Source organism: Chiloscyllium plagiosum, chromosome 7 (assembly GCF_004010195.1).
Source record: "Chiloscyllium plagiosum isolate BGI_BamShark_2017 chromosome 7, ASM401019v2, whole genome shotgun sequence".
In the NCBI taxonomy this organism is placed as follows: domain Eukaryota; kingdom Metazoa; phylum Chordata; class Chondrichthyes; order Orectolobiformes; family Hemiscylliidae; genus Chiloscyllium; species Chiloscyllium plagiosum.
In genome coordinates, this window is record NC_057716.1 from 69,285,527 (window position 1) to 69,303,971 (window position 18,445).

At 38.2% G+C, this 18,445-nt stretch overlaps 1 protein-coding gene across 4 annotated transcripts in view; it reads left to right on the forward strand.

Annotated features, from left to right (window-relative positions):
* Positions 1–16,107, forward strand: part of ccdc93 (coiled-coil domain containing 93) — a 65,625-nt gene extending 49,518 nt beyond the window's left edge. For all 4 annotated transcript variants that reach the window (XM_043694006.1, XM_043694007.1, XM_043694004.1 and 1 more), the window contains 7 exons: positions 3,900–3,971; positions 5,174–5,282; positions 6,887–6,969; positions 11,367–11,404; positions 12,678–12,762; positions 14,449–14,562; positions 15,797–16,107. In XM_043694006.1, coding sequence (XP_043549941.1) covers positions 3,900–3,971; positions 5,174–5,282; positions 6,887–6,969; positions 11,367–11,404; positions 12,678–12,762; positions 14,449–14,562; positions 15,797–15,853 — 558 coding nt within the window. In that variant the 3' untranslated portion in view covers positions 15,854–16,107. The remainder of the gene's footprint in view (positions 1–3,899; positions 3,972–5,173; positions 5,283–6,886; positions 6,970–11,366; positions 11,405–12,677; positions 12,763–14,448; positions 14,563–15,796) is intronic.
* The last annotated feature ends 2,338 nt before the right edge of the window (positions 16,108–18,445 follow it).

Genomic DNA, 18,445 nt, shown 5'->3' on the forward strand with positions numbered 1-18,445 from the left:
TCTGCAGTTTCCTCTCTTGCTTCCCACATAATCCTAGGATATATCCCGTCATGCCCGGGGGACTTGTCTATCCTCAAGTTATTCAAAATGTCCAACACATCTTCCTTCCTAACAAGTATCTCCTCTAGCTTACCAGTCCATTTCACACTCTCCTCTTCAACAATATGGTCCCTCTCGTTTGTAAATACTGAAGAAAAGTACTCATTCAAGACCTCACTTATCTCTTCTGACTCAATACACAGTCTCCCACTACTGTCCTTGATCGGACCTACCGATGAGTTGGACCGAAGGGTCTGTTTGTGTTGTTTAACTCTATGACTCTGATCTTTTGAGACGAAAAGCCTTTTGCCCCTACGCAGTTTGAACACCCCTCTGTAGCTCCCCCAACTTTTGTGTCAGCCACCTAGATTCTTCTCCATATATTTTATATACATATTACAAGCAACTGGGATCCCAGCACTGATCCTTGCAGAGCAACACGGGTCACAGATCTCCAGTCAGAAAAACACACTTCCACCGCTACTGTCTGCCTTCAATAACTAAATCAGGGTCTATATCCATCTTAACAGCTCACTGTGGTTCCCATGTGATTTCACCTTTTTGTGTCAGCCTGTCGTGAGAGACATTGTCAAAGGTCTTGTTAAAGTCAGCGTATACGACATCTGCCACCTGCCCTCATCAATCGTCTTTATCATTTCCTCAAAAAAACTGCGACACAGCTTCCCCTCGTGATGCCATGCTGTCCTATAGCTAATAGGTCTATTCTTTTCCAACTGAGAGTAAATCCTAAGAATCTTCTCCAGTATTTTCCCCACTGTTGACATAAGGCTGATTGGCCTGTAATCTCCTGGATTGTCCATTTGCTCCCCAGTTAAACAAATGAGAATACAAAGATTTTGTACAAGGTCCCAACAATGTTTTCCCTTGCCTCCCTCAGATTCTGTCCCAGAATACCATCAGGTCATAAGGACTTGGCCACCTTAATGCTTTTCAAAGCACCCCAAATCACCTTTTATATCAACATGCACTAAGTTATCACTGTACCCCTCTCTAGTTTCACCCTCCACCATGTCCTTCTCCTTTGTGAATACCAAAGCAATGTATTCATTAAGGATCTCTCACTGTTCATCTGGCACCATGTATAAATTCCCTCCTTTATCCTTGAGTGAACTATGTTTCCCTAGCTACCCTTCTGCTTCTTATATATGTACAAAACACCTTGGGATTTTCCTTGATTCTGTTTGCCAAGGACATTTCATAACTCCTTTTAACCTTCCTAACTCCTTGTTTAAGTTCTTTCTTGTTTTTTTTTTCTTCGAGTGATCTTTGTGTTTTCAGTTTCCTAAAACCTTATGTATGCCTCCTTTTTCATTTTGACTAGGCTCACAATTTCTCTTGCTATCTAGGTTTCCCGAATCTTGCCTGCCTTATTCTGTTTTTTTCAAGAGGAAAATACTGGTCCTGAATGTTAATCAACTGGCCATTAAAAGATTCCCATATGACGGATGTGGGTTTACCCTCAAGTAACAGCCTCCAATTTACATGCCCTAGTTCCTGCCCAATATTCTTGTAGTAAGCCTTACCCCAATTTTCACTGGAGGACTACGCCTTCCTTATCCATAAGTAACTTGCAGAATTGTGGTCACTGTTCCCGAAATGCACCCCGATTGAAACTTTGAACACCTGTTGGGCTATTCCCCGTACCAGATCTAGTATGGCTCCTTCCCTAGTTGTACTGTTGTTGCATTTCAATGTCTACTTCTTTCTTGGCTTTGCTGTGTTCTCTAGTAAAGCCCTTGACTCTTAAGTGGCAGGAGCTGGTTGCTGCAGGTGGTTCTACCTGCACAAATCATCTTCTGCCATGAGATGGAACCTAGCCAATTAAATCTTTAATAGATGAGTCTAATTATAGCCTGTATTTGCAGCCCTTGCATTTAAATTGTATTTCTTCTTAATCTTTTTGCTTCAGAAGGTAGTATTTAAGAATATGCATTATTTCAACTTAATGTGTTTTGGATCTTTCTGCAAAGAAATGTAACCAACTGTATAGCATTCCTTTTGTATTTAGTGATTATGCTTCAAATTATTTTAGCTAAGAATATATTGTATAGTACCGTATTTCAACCAGTACACTCTTCTTTCCAAGTAGGGAAAACTATAATATTTCTAAGGAGTTAGGAGAGTAGCTGAATTTTTGTTCTTGCTGCAATTCTAATAATTTTCTGCACTGTTACTAAATTCATGACCAGTATATGACCGTGATAGATGTTAACTCAGAAAAAGGGAAGAGTTGAATTGGACTGGGGGTTCAATTATTGTGCCAGTGAGAAGGCATCATGAATTTGAAATATACAACAAATACTGGAGGATCAAACAGGGTTCAACTGGCAGATTAGCAACAAAAGCTGTTCAAAGCTGCTTGTAGGTACCTATGGTGAGATCAGTAACGTTGAGGGAAAAAAATTGCAATTGCACCAAAAATGGAAGTGAATGTATTACAGTCGAGTTTGCGGATGACATGAGGTGGGAATGCAAGTAGTGAGGGTGTATCTACAGAGGGATATAGGTGAGTTGAGTGACTGGGTTAAATCTTGGTAGAATGAGTGTGAAGTTATGCACTTTGGCAAGTAGAGGAGCCGAATATCATTTAAATATTAGAGGAGGGTTTCTGGCGTCCTTATCCATGAATCACTAAAATCTAGCATCAAAATTCACGAGATAATAGAGAAGGCAATTGGAAGTTGGCTCTTATTTCAAAGGGAATGGAATATAAAACTAGGGATGTCTTGCTAAAACTACACAAGGCATGAGTCGGACCACAGATGGAATGTTGTGATCAGTTTTGAGCCCCTATTTAGGACAGGTATATTGGCATTGGAGGCAATCCTATAAGGTTCACTTGGCTGATACCTGATGTGGAAGGGTTGTCTTTGTGAGGGCAAGTTGAGACAGGGGCCTGTACTCATTTGGAATATACAAGAATGAGAGGCAACCTTATGGCAACACACCACGTTCTCTGGGAATTTGACAGGGTTGATGCAGAAAGATTGTTTCTCCTTTCCCGTAATTTCAGAATATTATACTTAAAGTCCGAGATCTTGAGGAATTTCTTCTTGAAGGATAGTGAATCTGTGTAGTTGAGGCTGGTGTGTTAAGTGAAGACTGAAACAGCTTTTCATGGAGTTGAGAGTTATCAAGTCAGCATGATCTCATTGAATGGCAGTGCAGTCTCAATGGGCTGAATGGCATACCTCTGCTCTAACATCTTATGGGTTTGATTGTGGAGATGAAAGGATATCAGAATTGATCTCTGGTTCTACTGGAATTCTAAAACAGTTGTCAGATCCATGCTGGTTTGTGCATAGTTTGACCAATCTGACTACTTTGAGAAAATTTAGTATTAATAACGGAAGCATAATTTGAGCTGAATTTTTAATCCAGTTGGGGCCTAGTGAATATCTATTGGTATGGCTAATTCTAGGAATCACACCTTATAGAAAGGATGCAAAGGCCCTTAATACAGCGGCTAATTAAAATAATAGGAAGAATGAAATACTTCAGTTATATTGACAGTGTTCTCGCTTTTGAGCAGAGAAGATCTAGGAGGGAATTTGATAGAGGTGTTCAAAATCATAAAGGGTTTTTATGGAGTTCAAAATTATTTAAGGATTTTAGTGGATTAAGTGAGAAGAAACTGCTTCCTGTGGCTGAATGGTCAGTAACTGGCAAAAAGAACCACAGAAACAAGAAGGTAGAATAAAACCTGTTACAATCTGGACCGCACTGTGGAGGAACAGTGTAGGAATCCAAATCAATCTACAGGGTCAGGTGTGTCAGGATGATCTGCATATTAAACCTGTTGGAATTTACTTTAACCAGTTGGTTTTAATTTTAAATAGGAACATAATGAACTTATAGAGGAACAATATAAAGGAGACAGGGAAAAGTTACAGAAAATACGACTGTTGTTGGTAAGTAGTCACATTGTGGAATAGTTGTGAAGATGAAATGACAAAATAGCTGCCCTTTAATGGAGCAGATAGTTAAAGATGGATATGCCACTTAAATTATGATATTATCAATTAATTCCTACATAGGATACCACAAGGCCATAATTTGTCTCATCCCTCTCAGAAAATTTAGTTTGTATAAACTAATCTAGCACATTCTGCTGCAAAAAAAAATTGCTATATTGCAAAAAGACCTAGTTTGAGAATAAGCAAGATGTTCCCCTCCTTTAAATATTTGGCTCATTTCATCTCAAGCATGGAATTTTCTTTGTCTTCCCTGATGACAAAGTTGACAAATTTTCTGGCATAGTTGTATATTCAAAATATTCATATTTCATGGCTTCCATGTAAAATGGTCAGTTACAATTGTTTTAACAATGCATATTGTGTTATTGTGCATTAAGTTAAAGTTTTACCACATTACCGCTGCAACGATGGAAGACATAATTTAATTTCCAGCATACCATAGCTAAACAGGGGAGGTTTAGAAATGTAAGGAAAACAATTTTGAATTGTCAGGCATATGTGCTTCACATACAGCATGACACTTTGCAATGTAGTGACTAGCGTCACATCAGTACAGCACCAGTTTTTACAAACAGCATTGTCGTAGAAAAATAATGAACTGAAAGGTGCTGGTTGAGGTAGACAGCACAAAACAAGTTCCGAAAATAAAAATAAAATATTGTCAGTTCTGGAAATCTGAAAAAAAAATCTGAAATTTCTAGATACACAGAACAGATCAGTTGTGTGAAGTGTAGACCGTTTTTGGTTATCTCTCTCTTTTTTTTCTCCCCCCCTCCCCACACACTCTCACAATCTTGTGTCACCCTTCTGTGCACAGATGTTGTCAGATCTGCTGTGAACTTTATTTTTATTTCCGATTTCTTTGCTTACAACATATTGACTTGTTATAATATTAAACCTCGATATCTGAGAAGAATGATTTGTAAATGAAATGTCCAAGGTAGAATTCAGGATGTGTGTTCTTGGAATTCAACAAAGTAAATTTTGCCAATTACTGATTTCACTGTTGTCTCAAAGTAGCAGGCTTAGAACTACTGGTTTAAAGTATACATTTGCTTATTGTGTAACTGTGTAGGGGGCCTAGTTTTGAGATTTGTAATCCAGGTTAATTTTCAACAACGTTTCCTTGCCTTCAGGCCCGACGCAATAGGGAAATTGCTGTTTTGCAACGAAAAATTGATGAAGTACCAAGCAGAGCAGAATTGACCCAGTATCAGAAACGCTTTGTTGAACTCTATAATCAAGGTATGTGTTTAAACTTAACATGTTTTCAACCATTTAGAATAATGTGCTTCATCCAAGCAAACTGTACTTGTCTAAAGGAAATCAAATAATTTAGACCAACAACTAACAATTAAAAGTTAATATTTACAATAATTTGCATTTTCTAATGCTTTTGATACAAAGAGATGCCTTTGAAAGGTTTTGCATCCCTTTGCACATGTTGATAGAATTGCAAAATATTGTAAATAGGTTTTTGAAGTCCGAATTACAGAACATAGACAAAACAGTACAGCACAGGAACAAGCGATTCGGTCAACCATGTCTGTGCCATGCCATTCTAAACTAATCCGATCTGTCTGCACGTGGTCTGCATCCCTCTCTTCCCTGCCTGACCATGTGACTATCTAAATGCCTCTCAAACCTTGCTAATATATCTGCTTCTACCACCTTCTATGGCAGTGTGTTCCAAGCACTTCACCACTGTCTGTCATGTTGTCTGCAAATTTACCAATCAGGCCACCAACATTTTCATCCAAATCATTTGTGTATACGTAACAAACAACAGAGGTCTAAGCACTTCACAGATCTCCAGTCAGTAAAGCACCCCTTCACAATTACCCTCTGTCTTCAAATTAAATTTTGTGTTCCAATTTTGTGCCCACATTCAACTTATTCTTTTAGATAACCTACCATGAAGGACCTTGTCAAATACTCTAGTCCATGTAGAATACATTCATCGCCCAAACCTCGTCAATCAACTTTGTCACTGCCTCAAAAGTCTGAGACAAGACCTCCCTTCTATGAAGCCATGCTAATGATTTAGCCACAAGTGAGGTCCCAGAAGACTGGAGAATAGCCAATGTTGCCCCTTTGACTAAGAAATGAAACCGGGTCAATCCAAGAAATTATAGGCCAGTCAGCCTTACATCAGTGGTAGGGAAATTATTGGAGAAGATTCTTAAAGACAGAATTTGCAGAAGCATGGTCTGTCACAAATCAGAAAGTGCTCCCTCAATACCTCAAAGTGATCCCTCAGTACCTCAGATAGTTCTCCCTCAGTACCTCAAATATTTATCCCTCAGTACCTCAAACGTGGCTCATGCATGCTTGTTAAGAGTTATGTACATGCATGCAAAGTGCTTCCTGCAAGCAGAAAGAACATGTTCAGGTATTGGAGCTCAACTGTTCTCGGTTGCGTTCCCTGTTTGAATGTGTCTTCAAATCAGAGAGAACTTGCTTTTCATAAATTTAAACAAAATCTTGAGGCATAGTCATTCACTATCTATTCTCCTTGGCAATGCCTCAGCCAAGCAAAAATGGAACTATTAAAATCTAAATTTTTTTTCATGTGACTTGTTTCAAATGGTTTAAGAAAATCTTAAAAACTATATAAATAAATGTGGTTGATGATTTAGAATTTTTATAGTATTGAATTGTCTCCTTACTCTTCTCTGTATGTTTGTTTATAGAAAGCTTTCCAGTAACGTTTAAAAGATCTCACCAGTAGATTACATTTCGTAGTAATTTGCATTTAGAAGTTTGAAGTCTATTGTAATTTCCTCTCGTGTAGGAATTGATGCAGTTAGCCTTGAATCTATTGTTGGTGCCAATTTGTTCTATTGTAGTTGCAGCAACTCACAAGGAAACAAAGCAGTTCTTCACACTCTATAATACACTTGATGATAAAAAAGTGTACTTGGAAAAAGAGGTAAGGAAATCAAAACCAACCTTTGCTTCATACTTTAGTTGTTGGTTTAACACAAGTAATTGTGACAAATAAGCTCATCCAAAGTTAACTAAAAGTTATATCCTATGAAAAAACAAAGTACTGCATTGGCAGGTGAAAAATAATAAAATGCCCAAGAGATTAGTCACCAATCTAAAATTATGTTACTAATGTTTTCTTGTTTGTGCTATTCAGAGCTAATATGAAAACACTTTTTTTTTTAGTTTGAGAGAAAACAAGTTGGTGGTGTTCTTATCATTTACAACCTGAAACATTTATTCTCACTATTACCAGAGCATAGTGGCAAATGTGCCATTCACAAGATGCCCTGCAGTAACTTAAGGTTTTGCCATTTTCCAAACCTCAAACCTTTACTGTAGCAGGTGCATGGGAAATGCTGCCACCTGCAAGTTTCCTTACAATACATACATGGTCCTTGGAACCATTATCATGCTGTCACTGGATCAAAATCTTGGAATTCCCTACTTAACAAAATTGTGTTTTTACACTGCATGAACTTCAGTGCTTCAAGAATCACCAACACCTGAAGAACAGTTGCAGATAGGCAATAAATTCTGGCCTTGGCTTCAATGCCACATTCCAAAAATGAATTTCTAAAAATATTATTGCCGAAATTGCCAGGTTAAGATTGCACATGCAGAAGACCTCTAATATTACAAAAGTTAAATATGTGCATAAGCATGCACAAAGCTGAGGTCTATCTCAACCATGTATAGCTCATCACTAACATAGAAAAGGGCATGAGGAAAGAAAATGCACGCACTAGGTCATTTGCATATATCAGATTTGCAGAGCATTTGAACACCTCACCATTGTGTAAAGCAATTCAAAGGTTTTTTTTTACTTTATTCTACTTTATTCTCCCCTTCTCTTATTCTACTTTGACACAGTTATCCTATTATTATTTATCACAGTTTATTATACTGTCTCTGACTTCTACTTATTCCTGGTCCTTCTGAGTTAATCATCAGTTACTGTTATTCAAGACATCCCTAATGGTAGTTCCTTACCATACTATCATCTCACCATTTTCCTGAGATGTTACTGATTTTTTTTTCCCAGCAGCTAATTCTTTGGAAAAGAAAATTCCTTCAAAGAATAAAAATAATTTGACATAGAATACTGGCTGCAGATAAATTTTAAGTGTTTTGGGAGCCATAAAACACCACCTAATAATGTATCTTGTGACGTATTATTTTCAGTTACGGTCTGTGTGTAGGAATAATAAACATTTTTTTGAGAAAGGTTGACTAATTATCTTTTAATTTTAATTCAAAACTTTTAAGATTAAATTCATTGTCTGGTTGTAAAGATAAAGTTGCCATAGTCCTAGTGGACCATGGGGCTGTTCTCTCATTAGAGAAAAATGACTGGTAGTTTAACTGGAGGATCACCATGACTCAGGTGAGGGAAGAAGTTGATAAGTAGAGTCCTTCATGGTGACCTCAGCTGATGTGGGAATTGAATCCATACTATTGGTGCTGTTCTACATTTCAAACTATCCATTCTGCCAGTGAAATTGGAGGAGCTGGTTCCAAAAATATTCCCATTCTAATTGATGGGGGAGCCCAGCCCTTCAATGGAAAAGATAAGGCTGAAATATTCTTAACAATCTTTAGCCAGAAGTGCCAGGTGGATGATCCATCTTGGCCTCCTCCATACCTCAACATTACTGGTCGTCAATCAATTCAGTTCATTTCGTGTGATATCCGTAAAAGGCTAGGAACACTGAATACTGCAAAATCTGTGGACTCTGACAACATTAAGCAATTATATTAAAGATATATGCTCCATATCTTGCTACCCCTCTAGCCACACTGTTCCAAAACAGCTACAATGCTGGCATTTACCCAACTATGCAGGAAATTGCCCAGGTATGTAAATAAAAAGCAAGACATATCTGATATGACCAGTTACTGTTCCATTAGTCTACACTGGATAATCGTTCATATCAACAGTGCTATGAAGCAGTATTTGCTCACTTGCTCACAGATCCTCCCTTTCAGTTCCACCAAGGCCACTCAGCTTCTGACCTCATGACAACTTTGAGTCAAACATTGACAAAGGAGCTAAATTCCAGAGGTGACATGAGTGACTGCCCTTATCATCAAGTCTGTGTTTTACATAGTGTGGCATCAAGGATCCCTAACAAAACTGGAATCGCTGGGAGTCAAAGGGAAAAGTATATCTGCTTACAGTCGTACCTGTCACAAAGAGATTTGTTGTAGTTGTTGGAGATCTATCATCTCAGTTCTAGAATATTTCTGCATGAGTTCCTCAGGGTAGATATTTTCTAATCAGCCAGTTCAAAGATGTTATCTCTGGAGTGTGGACTTGAACCAGTGCCACCTGGCTCAAAGGTAGGGACACAACCACCACATCACAAAGACCCTACAAATTCCTCCTAGTAGACATTTGTAATTGATCTGTTCAGATGTGTTATGACGTGGGTGGAACTTGAATCCAGGTCTTCTGGCTGGAAGTTAGAAATGCTGTCACTGCACTGAGAGCAATTTTACTGCTTGTGCCAGCTACATGCTGTTGTGGATATTTTTAATCAACCTGATTAGACATGTTACGACATGGGGACCGTTACTAGCTTTCCTTTTCCCCAGTTCTAAGCATTCTCCATTCTTTTGTCAGCCCAAATTTTGTTCTCGCTCCCTCTGGGCTCCATCTATTGTTTACTCCTCTCCCTCTGCAAGGCCCCCCCCCCCCAAAAAAAAACTTCAGCATAAATACCAATCTTTACCGAGATGCAATCAATTCTGAAGAAAGCTCACTGGACTTGAAACATTGTTTTCTCTTCTCAAATGCTGCCAGATCTTGAGTTTCTCCAGCTATTTGTTTCAAATTTCCAGCCTCCTCATTCTTTATTTTTTGCCAAAGTAGACATGATGGTTTAAATGCTTCTCTTCTGTGTGGTGTGTCTCTAAGCTTGATTTAGAAACTTTACCTTCAAATAGGGGTTAGAGTCAAAAAGTGTGGTGCTGGAAAAGCATAGCTGGTCAGGCAGCATCGAGGAGCAGGAGAGTCAACGCTTCATGCATAAGCCCTTCATCAGGAATGTCAATCAAAATGTCAACTCTCCTCCTCGAATGCTGCCTGACATGCTGTGCTTTTTCAGCGCCACACTTTTTTTACTCTGATCTCCAGCATCTGCACTCCTCACTTTCTCCTTCAAATAGGGATTTGCAGACCAACTTTCTGCAGGCAACATTTTTTCAAGGCAGCATATGTAAATTAAACTACATTATCACTAATGTTTAAGGTAGATATTCAGCAAATCTGAGAGGGGTTTGAACTTAGGAGAAAGTGAGGACTGCAGATGCTGGAGTACCAGAGTTGAAAAATGTGCTGGAAAAACAGCAGACCAGGCAGCATCCAAGGAGCAGGAGAATCGACGTTTTGGGCATAAGCCCTGAAGAAGGGCTTATGCCTGAAACGTCGATTCTCCTGCTCCTCGGGGTTTGAACTTAGTCAACCAGCAAGTTTTTTTTAAAACCTATTTTTCAGATTAGCTTGTTGAGAGAAATATTACTACACACCTCTTGAGTAGGTGAGACTTGAACCTAGGCCTCCTGACTCGGGTAGGGATACTACCACTGTAGCACAAGAGGGCCCCTGGGACAAGATTATTAATGAAAATTGAAAACTACGTTTTAAGTTCTGCACTGAATACTGCTCAGTAAAATTAATTTTGTTGGGCTTGACCAGTTGTTTCTCTCATCTTGACAACTGGATTTGCACTAACCTAATAGCTGTTGAATTTGTTTAAATGGCTATCATAAATGTAGGTGTATGCTTTCATATTACAAAAGTACTCAAACAAATATTAGATTGAGTTTTGAGAAGATTTGTTGCTCAGGTTGAGGTTCTGGATGTAAGTTTGCTCGCTGAGCTGGAAGGTTCATCTTCAGATGTTTTGTCACCATACTAGGTAACATCTTCAGTGATGTTACTTCATCCAGAGGCTCACTGAAGATGTTATCTAGTATGGTGACAAAACATCTGAAAATGAACCCTCCAGCTCAGCGAGCAAACCTACATCCACAAACATTAGTGCGTTGACTGATTTAGATTAGTAGCAAAGTTGTTTAATTGTTTTCATCCTCACAATGCTCACAAATAGTTGACTAGCTGCTATTTGATGGGCTTCCACTGCTGCACCTTTTTCTTTTTGTGAGGATTTTAATTAACATTAGTTGTACCTATGTTTTACTTTGGTGCGAGCAAGTTTGTTGATCACAAAATATGAAGCTCATTAAGGACTAAAAATTTTAGTAGAATTGTGAACTCTGCATGAATATTTTAACAGTCCTTGCCAGAACAACTGATTTAGCTTTCTTTTTTGCCAGGTTAACTTGTTGAATTCCATTCATGATAACTTCCAACAGTAAGTACTGTGCAAATTGAATGCACTATGAGGATACTGTTTTGTACTGAGGATATAAGCACTCATTTCTTAATTATGTTGCATTCTTAGACCTGTTTGTGTCCTTTATATGCTCCAAATGGAAGAATGAAGGAAATCTATTTAATCAACAGAATAATTTTACCCTAAACCTATGAAAAGCATTTATGAAAAAAATTAATAGGCTTTTTTGGGAACTTGAGTTAGTAAGAGTTTTATGTTTTCAGTTATGTGCTGGTGAATTGGTTTTGTTTTAAGAATGGAAGCTTTTAACAGCACTTGCCAGAAATCATTTAACTGAAGATAAATGGTTAGACAAGCTACTTGGGCGACTTACTGTGTGACTGAGCTGAGTTGTTACAAACCAATTACAAAGAAGGCAGAAGCATGTTCAATTAAGAAAAAATCCATCCAAAATGTGCTGTTTAGCTGCCTCTAAGTAATGCAAAACTGGCCATGGGAATGCTGTCCAGTCTCCCCTTATTGACAATGCTACTTTGTGGTTTTTCTTTTCCAATCTAAATTTTTTAACATTTCCTTACTAAGATTCTGATCACAGAAAGGAACTTCCCATAAGATGGTAAGAAATAGCAGCAACAGTAAGTCATTCAGCCCCTCAAGGTTGCCCTGCCATTCAAAAAAGTTATGATGACCTACCAGTTACTGTAACTGCAATGTCCAGCCTGCCATGCCATATCCCTTGACTCCCTTACTGATCAAAAAAAATTGTCAATAACACAGTCTCTGCTTCTTTAGGGGAAGATAATTTCAAAGACTAGTCACTCTGAGAAAAACAATTCTTGAGCAATTGAAGACCAATTTTTAAACAGTGCTCTCTAGCTCTAGACCTTCCTGGGCAAACATGTTGGCAACTGCCTCATCCAATCCTCACAGAATCTTGTATCTTTGAATAAGATTACCCCCAGTCTTCTAAACTTGGTATAGGTCAACCTTCTACATTCCTTACTCTAAGACAATGATAAATTGGAGAACCTGCGGGACATTGTGGTTTAGTATTACTAGTGCAGCAAGTGATGGTGTAATATAATATCTGCCTATTTTCTTTGGATGCACAAATGTGGAGAACAATACAATATCTACATGTGAAAAAGAATAGGAACAAAGCTTAATTCTTTGCCCTTCAACAGGAAACTGTCAAATTAGCCTATAGCATTAAACGTGCATCTGGAACCCGTTCTCTCTCTCGTTTGCACTGTGGAATGTTTTCATAAATGTCTATTCTGAAATGTTTCAGGGCTATGGCTGCTACAGCTTCTCGAGACCAGTTCTTACGGCAGATGGAACAGATTGTGGAAGGTATTAAGCAAAATCGCATGAAGGTAATAAATTTCATTCATGTCATACTATATGAAACTATTGGTCACCCTAATTTTCATTTGGGGAAAAAAATGAATGTTAGAAAGGGAATAGAGAAACCCAAGCCAGTTAGTGTGGAATGATGATGGAATTGAAAAGATTTCAACAGTGTTAGAGATAAGGGCAGAAACAAAGTTGCATACCCGGAGTGCAGAGTGTAGTGATTGTATTTTTTTTAAAGAAAAGGTAAGATTGGTTCTACAAATAAAGTAAATGATTGAAACTGTAGCAATCAACTGAGCTAAATAAAATGCTGCTTTGAATTCTGGAGGAAGTATTGTCATGAACCCATTACAGCACCAATGTCAGTCATTTAGCCAACTGAGTTCATGTCTCTTTTCAGTAACCCAATTATGTGGATCTAATTTCTTCCACATTAGATACCGGAAAGGACTAAAGCTTGTATCTTCTTAATACTTCCTCATCAATGCCCCAGAATCTTTCACCACTATTTAATTACTTTTTGAAATACCTTAATTGTTCCCAGTCAGTTTGCATTTGTCAAGATCCCAAAAATTAGAAATGATGTGAATGACGATTTGATATGTATTTTGTAATGCTAGTTGAGGTATAAATGTTGGACAGGACACTTGAACCTGCTACTATCCAGATAGTGTATTACCTACTGAGCTAGCCTAGCTATTTAATATTTTGCCCAAAACTCAGCACCTCCAATTATCGAAAGTGTAAGGCAACATATTCCTTGTATTATTCATAACACTATTGATACTTTTGGAGTCACAGAGATGTACATCACGGAAACAGACCCATTGGTCTAACTTGTCCATACTGACCAGATACCCTAAATTAATCTAGTCACATTTCCAGCACTTGGCCCATATCCCTCTTAAACCCTTCCTTTTCATGTGCTCGTCCAGATGCCTTTTAAATGCTGTAATTGTCCAAGCCTCCACTATTCCTTTGGCAATTCATTCCATGTATGTGCCGCCCTCTGCATGAAAAAGTTGTCCTTTAGGTCCCTTTTATATCTTTGCCCTCTCACCCTAAAGCTATGCTCTCTAGTTCCGGACTCTCCCCACCACAGGGAAAATACTCTGTCTATTTACCATATTCCAACCCCTCATGATTTTATAAACCTCTATAAGGTCACTGCTCAGCCTCCTACATTCTAGGGAAAATGGCCCCTGCCTATTCAGCCTCTCCTGTTACTCAAACCCTCCAGCATCCTTGTAAATCTTTTCTGAATCCTTTTAAGTTTCACAACATCCTTCCTATGGTAGGAGACCAGAATTGCACACAGTATTTCAAAAGTGGCCTAACCAGTGTCCTGTACAGCCGCAACATGACCTCCCAACTCCTGTACTCAATACTCTGACCAATAAAGGAAAGCATACCAAATACCACCTTCACCATCCTGTCTACCTGCGACTCCACTTTCAAGAAACTATGAACCTGCACTTGTGCTCTCTTTGTTCAGCAACACTCCCTAGGACCTTACCATTAACTGTGTAAGTCCTACCTTGATTTGCCTTTCCAAACTGCTGCACCTCACAGTTATCTAAATTAAACTCCTGCAGCTGTAAATAATAAAATCCTAATTGCAAGTTGTTTACTAGTGCTTTCATATTTCTGTACTCTTTTAATTTTGTTGGTCTTTCTTGTATCCTGTCTTCCACCCCAACCAAAAGTTGGAGAAGAAAAAGCAAGAAAACAAAATGAGACGTGACCAGCTGAATGATGAGTACCTTGAACTGTTAGAGAAACAGCGTCTGTACTTTAAAACTGTTAAAGAATTTAAAGAGGTAATGCGTTTTTGTCACTCATGAAAGTTTAAAATTTGCAGGGCTAATATTGCATGTCATTTGTAGTTTTGAGTGGTATGCTTTGAGAATTATGGGAGGGAAGGACAAATGAGAAGGAGACTGAAAGAAAATCTTTAGCGCTTAACAATCAGATTTTTTAGTATGCTTTAAGGTAATTAGGCAGAAATCCTAGTTAGTGTTTGATGCACGACTATGCAGCCATGGAACAGCAGATGTGAGTCATTGCCCAGGAATTATTGCATGGTGAAACTGTAGATGTGTTGTAGCATCTGCCAATGAGAGAAAACCAAAGCACCCAACTGAATAATTCTGGAAAATGTCTAAAGGGGTCAGGGGAAAATAATATAGAAAAGAAACAAATATCAGTTCTTGTTAAAACTTCGGAGGTGTAATGTCTATATGCTTATATTAATTAGAGGAGAGGGAACGGCTTCAGTAATTATATGGAACCAAACGATTACCTTAATGTAAAAGCACCAAGACTTACATTTGTTCAACATTGATTCAAAATTGTCTATTCTAACCTGTTTACTTGCTGCTTCCTTTGTAAATTTCTTTTTTTTTCACCCCCACTTTTGTTTTTGTATTTCTATTTACAAATGCTTGTTCTTTTGTTTAATCTCCTTTTCTGTAGTTTCTATCTCTTCTCTTTCCTCCCCATCTCCCTCTCGCTGGGAGTTAGGCTCTCTTGGTTGCCAGATGTAGGTGGTTTGTAAACTGGTATAATTAGCAGCGACAGGAGAAAGTGGTCTCCAGGTCAGTGAGTTAAAAGGAACAGTTTGGCTAGAATATAGTACTCCAGGAAACTAGGCCTTTGATATGGCCTAATGGTTTGGTCAGGAGCAAAGATTCTCATGTTTGGTAATTGTAGAAGCAACAATTGATTTGTGCTAAACTCAATTTGATTTATACATTACATTATTCAATCAAATTATGTAAATTTAACCAAATTGCCTAATAATTCAACTTGGTCTGTGCTATCACTAACTACTACAGTTTTGCAGTCTGTGATTACCACACACTGCAACATTACATTTATCTGCAAAATTATTGCTGTGCAGTCCACCAAAACCACGGTGGATGCTGAATAATCACTTTCAAATGATTTTTTTTTCAAGCAGTCAGTTTGTCAAATACAAAATCATTTATTTTCTTATAATTACCTTCTCTGCTCAAGAACCTTTTATACTATTTAATTTACTTTACTTTGCAGGAATGTCATATAAATGAAATGTTATTGACTAAAATGAGGACCAAAGGGGCTTCCTGAATGATCTCACTGGGGATCCAAGGGTGGACCTGCTATCATCTTTCAAATCCGTGGCCTGAATTTATTACTTAATAGAAACAAAGGAATAGGAACATGGAACTGAATGTATCATATCACCTTATATTTGTTCAAGTGGAATTTGTTCAAGTGAAAAGTTAACATGTTTCTTTATCAGCAAGATAATAAAATTTGTCTGAGCAAATCTGTTGTATTATAGTTTCGAAGCAATCTATATAATAAAAATTATTACAATATTTTTTTTTATAGATATTTTTATTAGAAATTTAACATTTTTACAAGTTTACAAAAATAAACAAAACTCTCAGATATAAACATTGATATACAATTAACTCAAATATACAATAGCCAAAATTTGACAAAAAAAAACAAAACAACAAAAAAAACTGAAAAGAAAAAAAAACAAACAAACAAAACTCAACTATCTACTAATCTAACCTACAACTAACCAGAGTGTATATTTAAGTCTCTTACATGCTCGGGATGTGTTAACATCAGATATGATAAAACCCGTATTCGTGCGGGATTCCTCCCCCGAGGGGCCGCAGACCAGCCAGGTTTGTAATCTCAATTAAATAAAAGCCCTTGTTAGGATAGCCGAAATATCTGTATTTATGTAATTCAAAAAGGGCTGCCATATTTTATAAAATAATTCGGTCTTTCGGTGCACCATATTTGTAAGGAAGTCAAGGGGAATACATTCCATAATTAGTCTGTGCCAACTTGAAAGTCCAGGGGGGCCCTCAGCCGCCCAGTTCACCAAAATATTTTTCCTTGCACAGAAAGAAAGAATAGAAAATAGTCTCTTCCCGTACATGTCCAGGGAGGGAAAGTTCGAAAAGCCCAAGAGGAGAGATACGGGGTCCACTTTAATTTCCGTTCCTAAAATTTCTGTCAGGGTACTTGCTACTTTAATCCAATATCTACGGATCTTATGACAGGTCCATAAGCAATGTACAAGAGTGCCCACCTCTATTTTGCATTTAGGACACATTGGAGATGCTCCTGCCTTAAATTTTGCCAATCGAACCGGTGCTATATGGGCCCTATGAAGTATCTTCAGCTAGATAGCCTGGGTTCTGTTACAAATAGTAATTCTTCTAGCATTTTCCCAGATATCATTCCACGTTTCTGTGGAGATTTCTAGTCCCAGATCCTGATCCCATATTTTAAGCAGATTATCCATATCTCCCGATACTTCATCATGTAATAAATGATAAATATTACTGACGGAAGATACCCCCACTGGTCATAGGACACTACATTCTCTATCGGATTTATAAAGACTATCTAATAACATAGTCTTCTTCTGTATATAATCTCGAATTTGGAAGTATCGAAAGAGGTCTCCATTGGGTAATCCGAATTTCTGACGCAGCTATTCGAAAGACATCAGGACCCCATCTTTAAATAAATCCCCAAGACATGAGATACCCCTGGATCTCCAGAGTTTAAAAGTGGCATCTGTTAACCCCGGTTGGAATCCCCATGCTCCCACTATCGGTGCATAGGGGGATGTTTTATGTGAATTACCCTCATTTTGCCGCATTATATTCCAAGCCTTGATTGTATTCAGTATTATAGGGTTTTTACAGTGATCTGTAATGATTTTCCTCTTGTCTGAGAATAAAAGGTTAATAAGTGGGTATTTTACTTGAGAAGCCTCGATGTCCAACCAGATTGATTGTGGATCAGACAAGACCCAATCAGCTATATAACTTAATAGGGAACTTAATTGATATTTCCTAAAATCTGGGAAATCCAATCCACCCCTTGCCTGTGGAAGCTGTAGCTTCTTCAGCTTAATAAGGGGCCGCCTATGGTTCCAGATAAAGGAACTCAGCCAGCCGTATAATTTACATAAAGCTGTCCTCGGCAGCATCACCGGAAGCATTCTCATAGGATATAGGAGACGGGGCAGGATATTCATTTTGATTAATGCTATTCTACCCAACCAGGAAACTGGCAGGTCTCCCCATCGCTGGAGGTCCTGCCTTATCCTTTCCAATAAATACACAAAATTAGCCTTATACAACTGACCAAATACTGGAGTAATAAAAATGCCTAAATATAAGAAACCCTCCAGGGACCAGCGAAAGGGAAAAAGGGAACCGTCCGCTAAGCGGGGTATCACAGCAAGGCCACCCATTGGCATAGCCTCCGATTTTGAAAAATTAATTTTATAGCCTGAGAATGCACTAAATGTATTAATAACTTGGATTAAGCGAGGTATGGACATCAAAGGGTTACTGAGGAATAGAAGAACATCATCTGCATAAAGGGTAATTTTATGTTTACCTGTACCAATCCTTGGGGCCACTATACTAGGATCAGCTCGTATAGCTTCTGCTAGTGGTTCAATTATTAGCGTGAATAACAATGGCGAGAGGGGACATCCCTGACGGCAGCCCCTACCCACACTGAAGCTATCCGAGCCTAATCCATTGGTAACCACAACTGCTTTAGGATCACTATACAATGTTGAGACCCATTTGGTAAACACCTGTCCAACACCAAACCTCTCCAATGTGTAAAACAAATATGACCATTCAACCCTATCAAATGCCTTTTCCG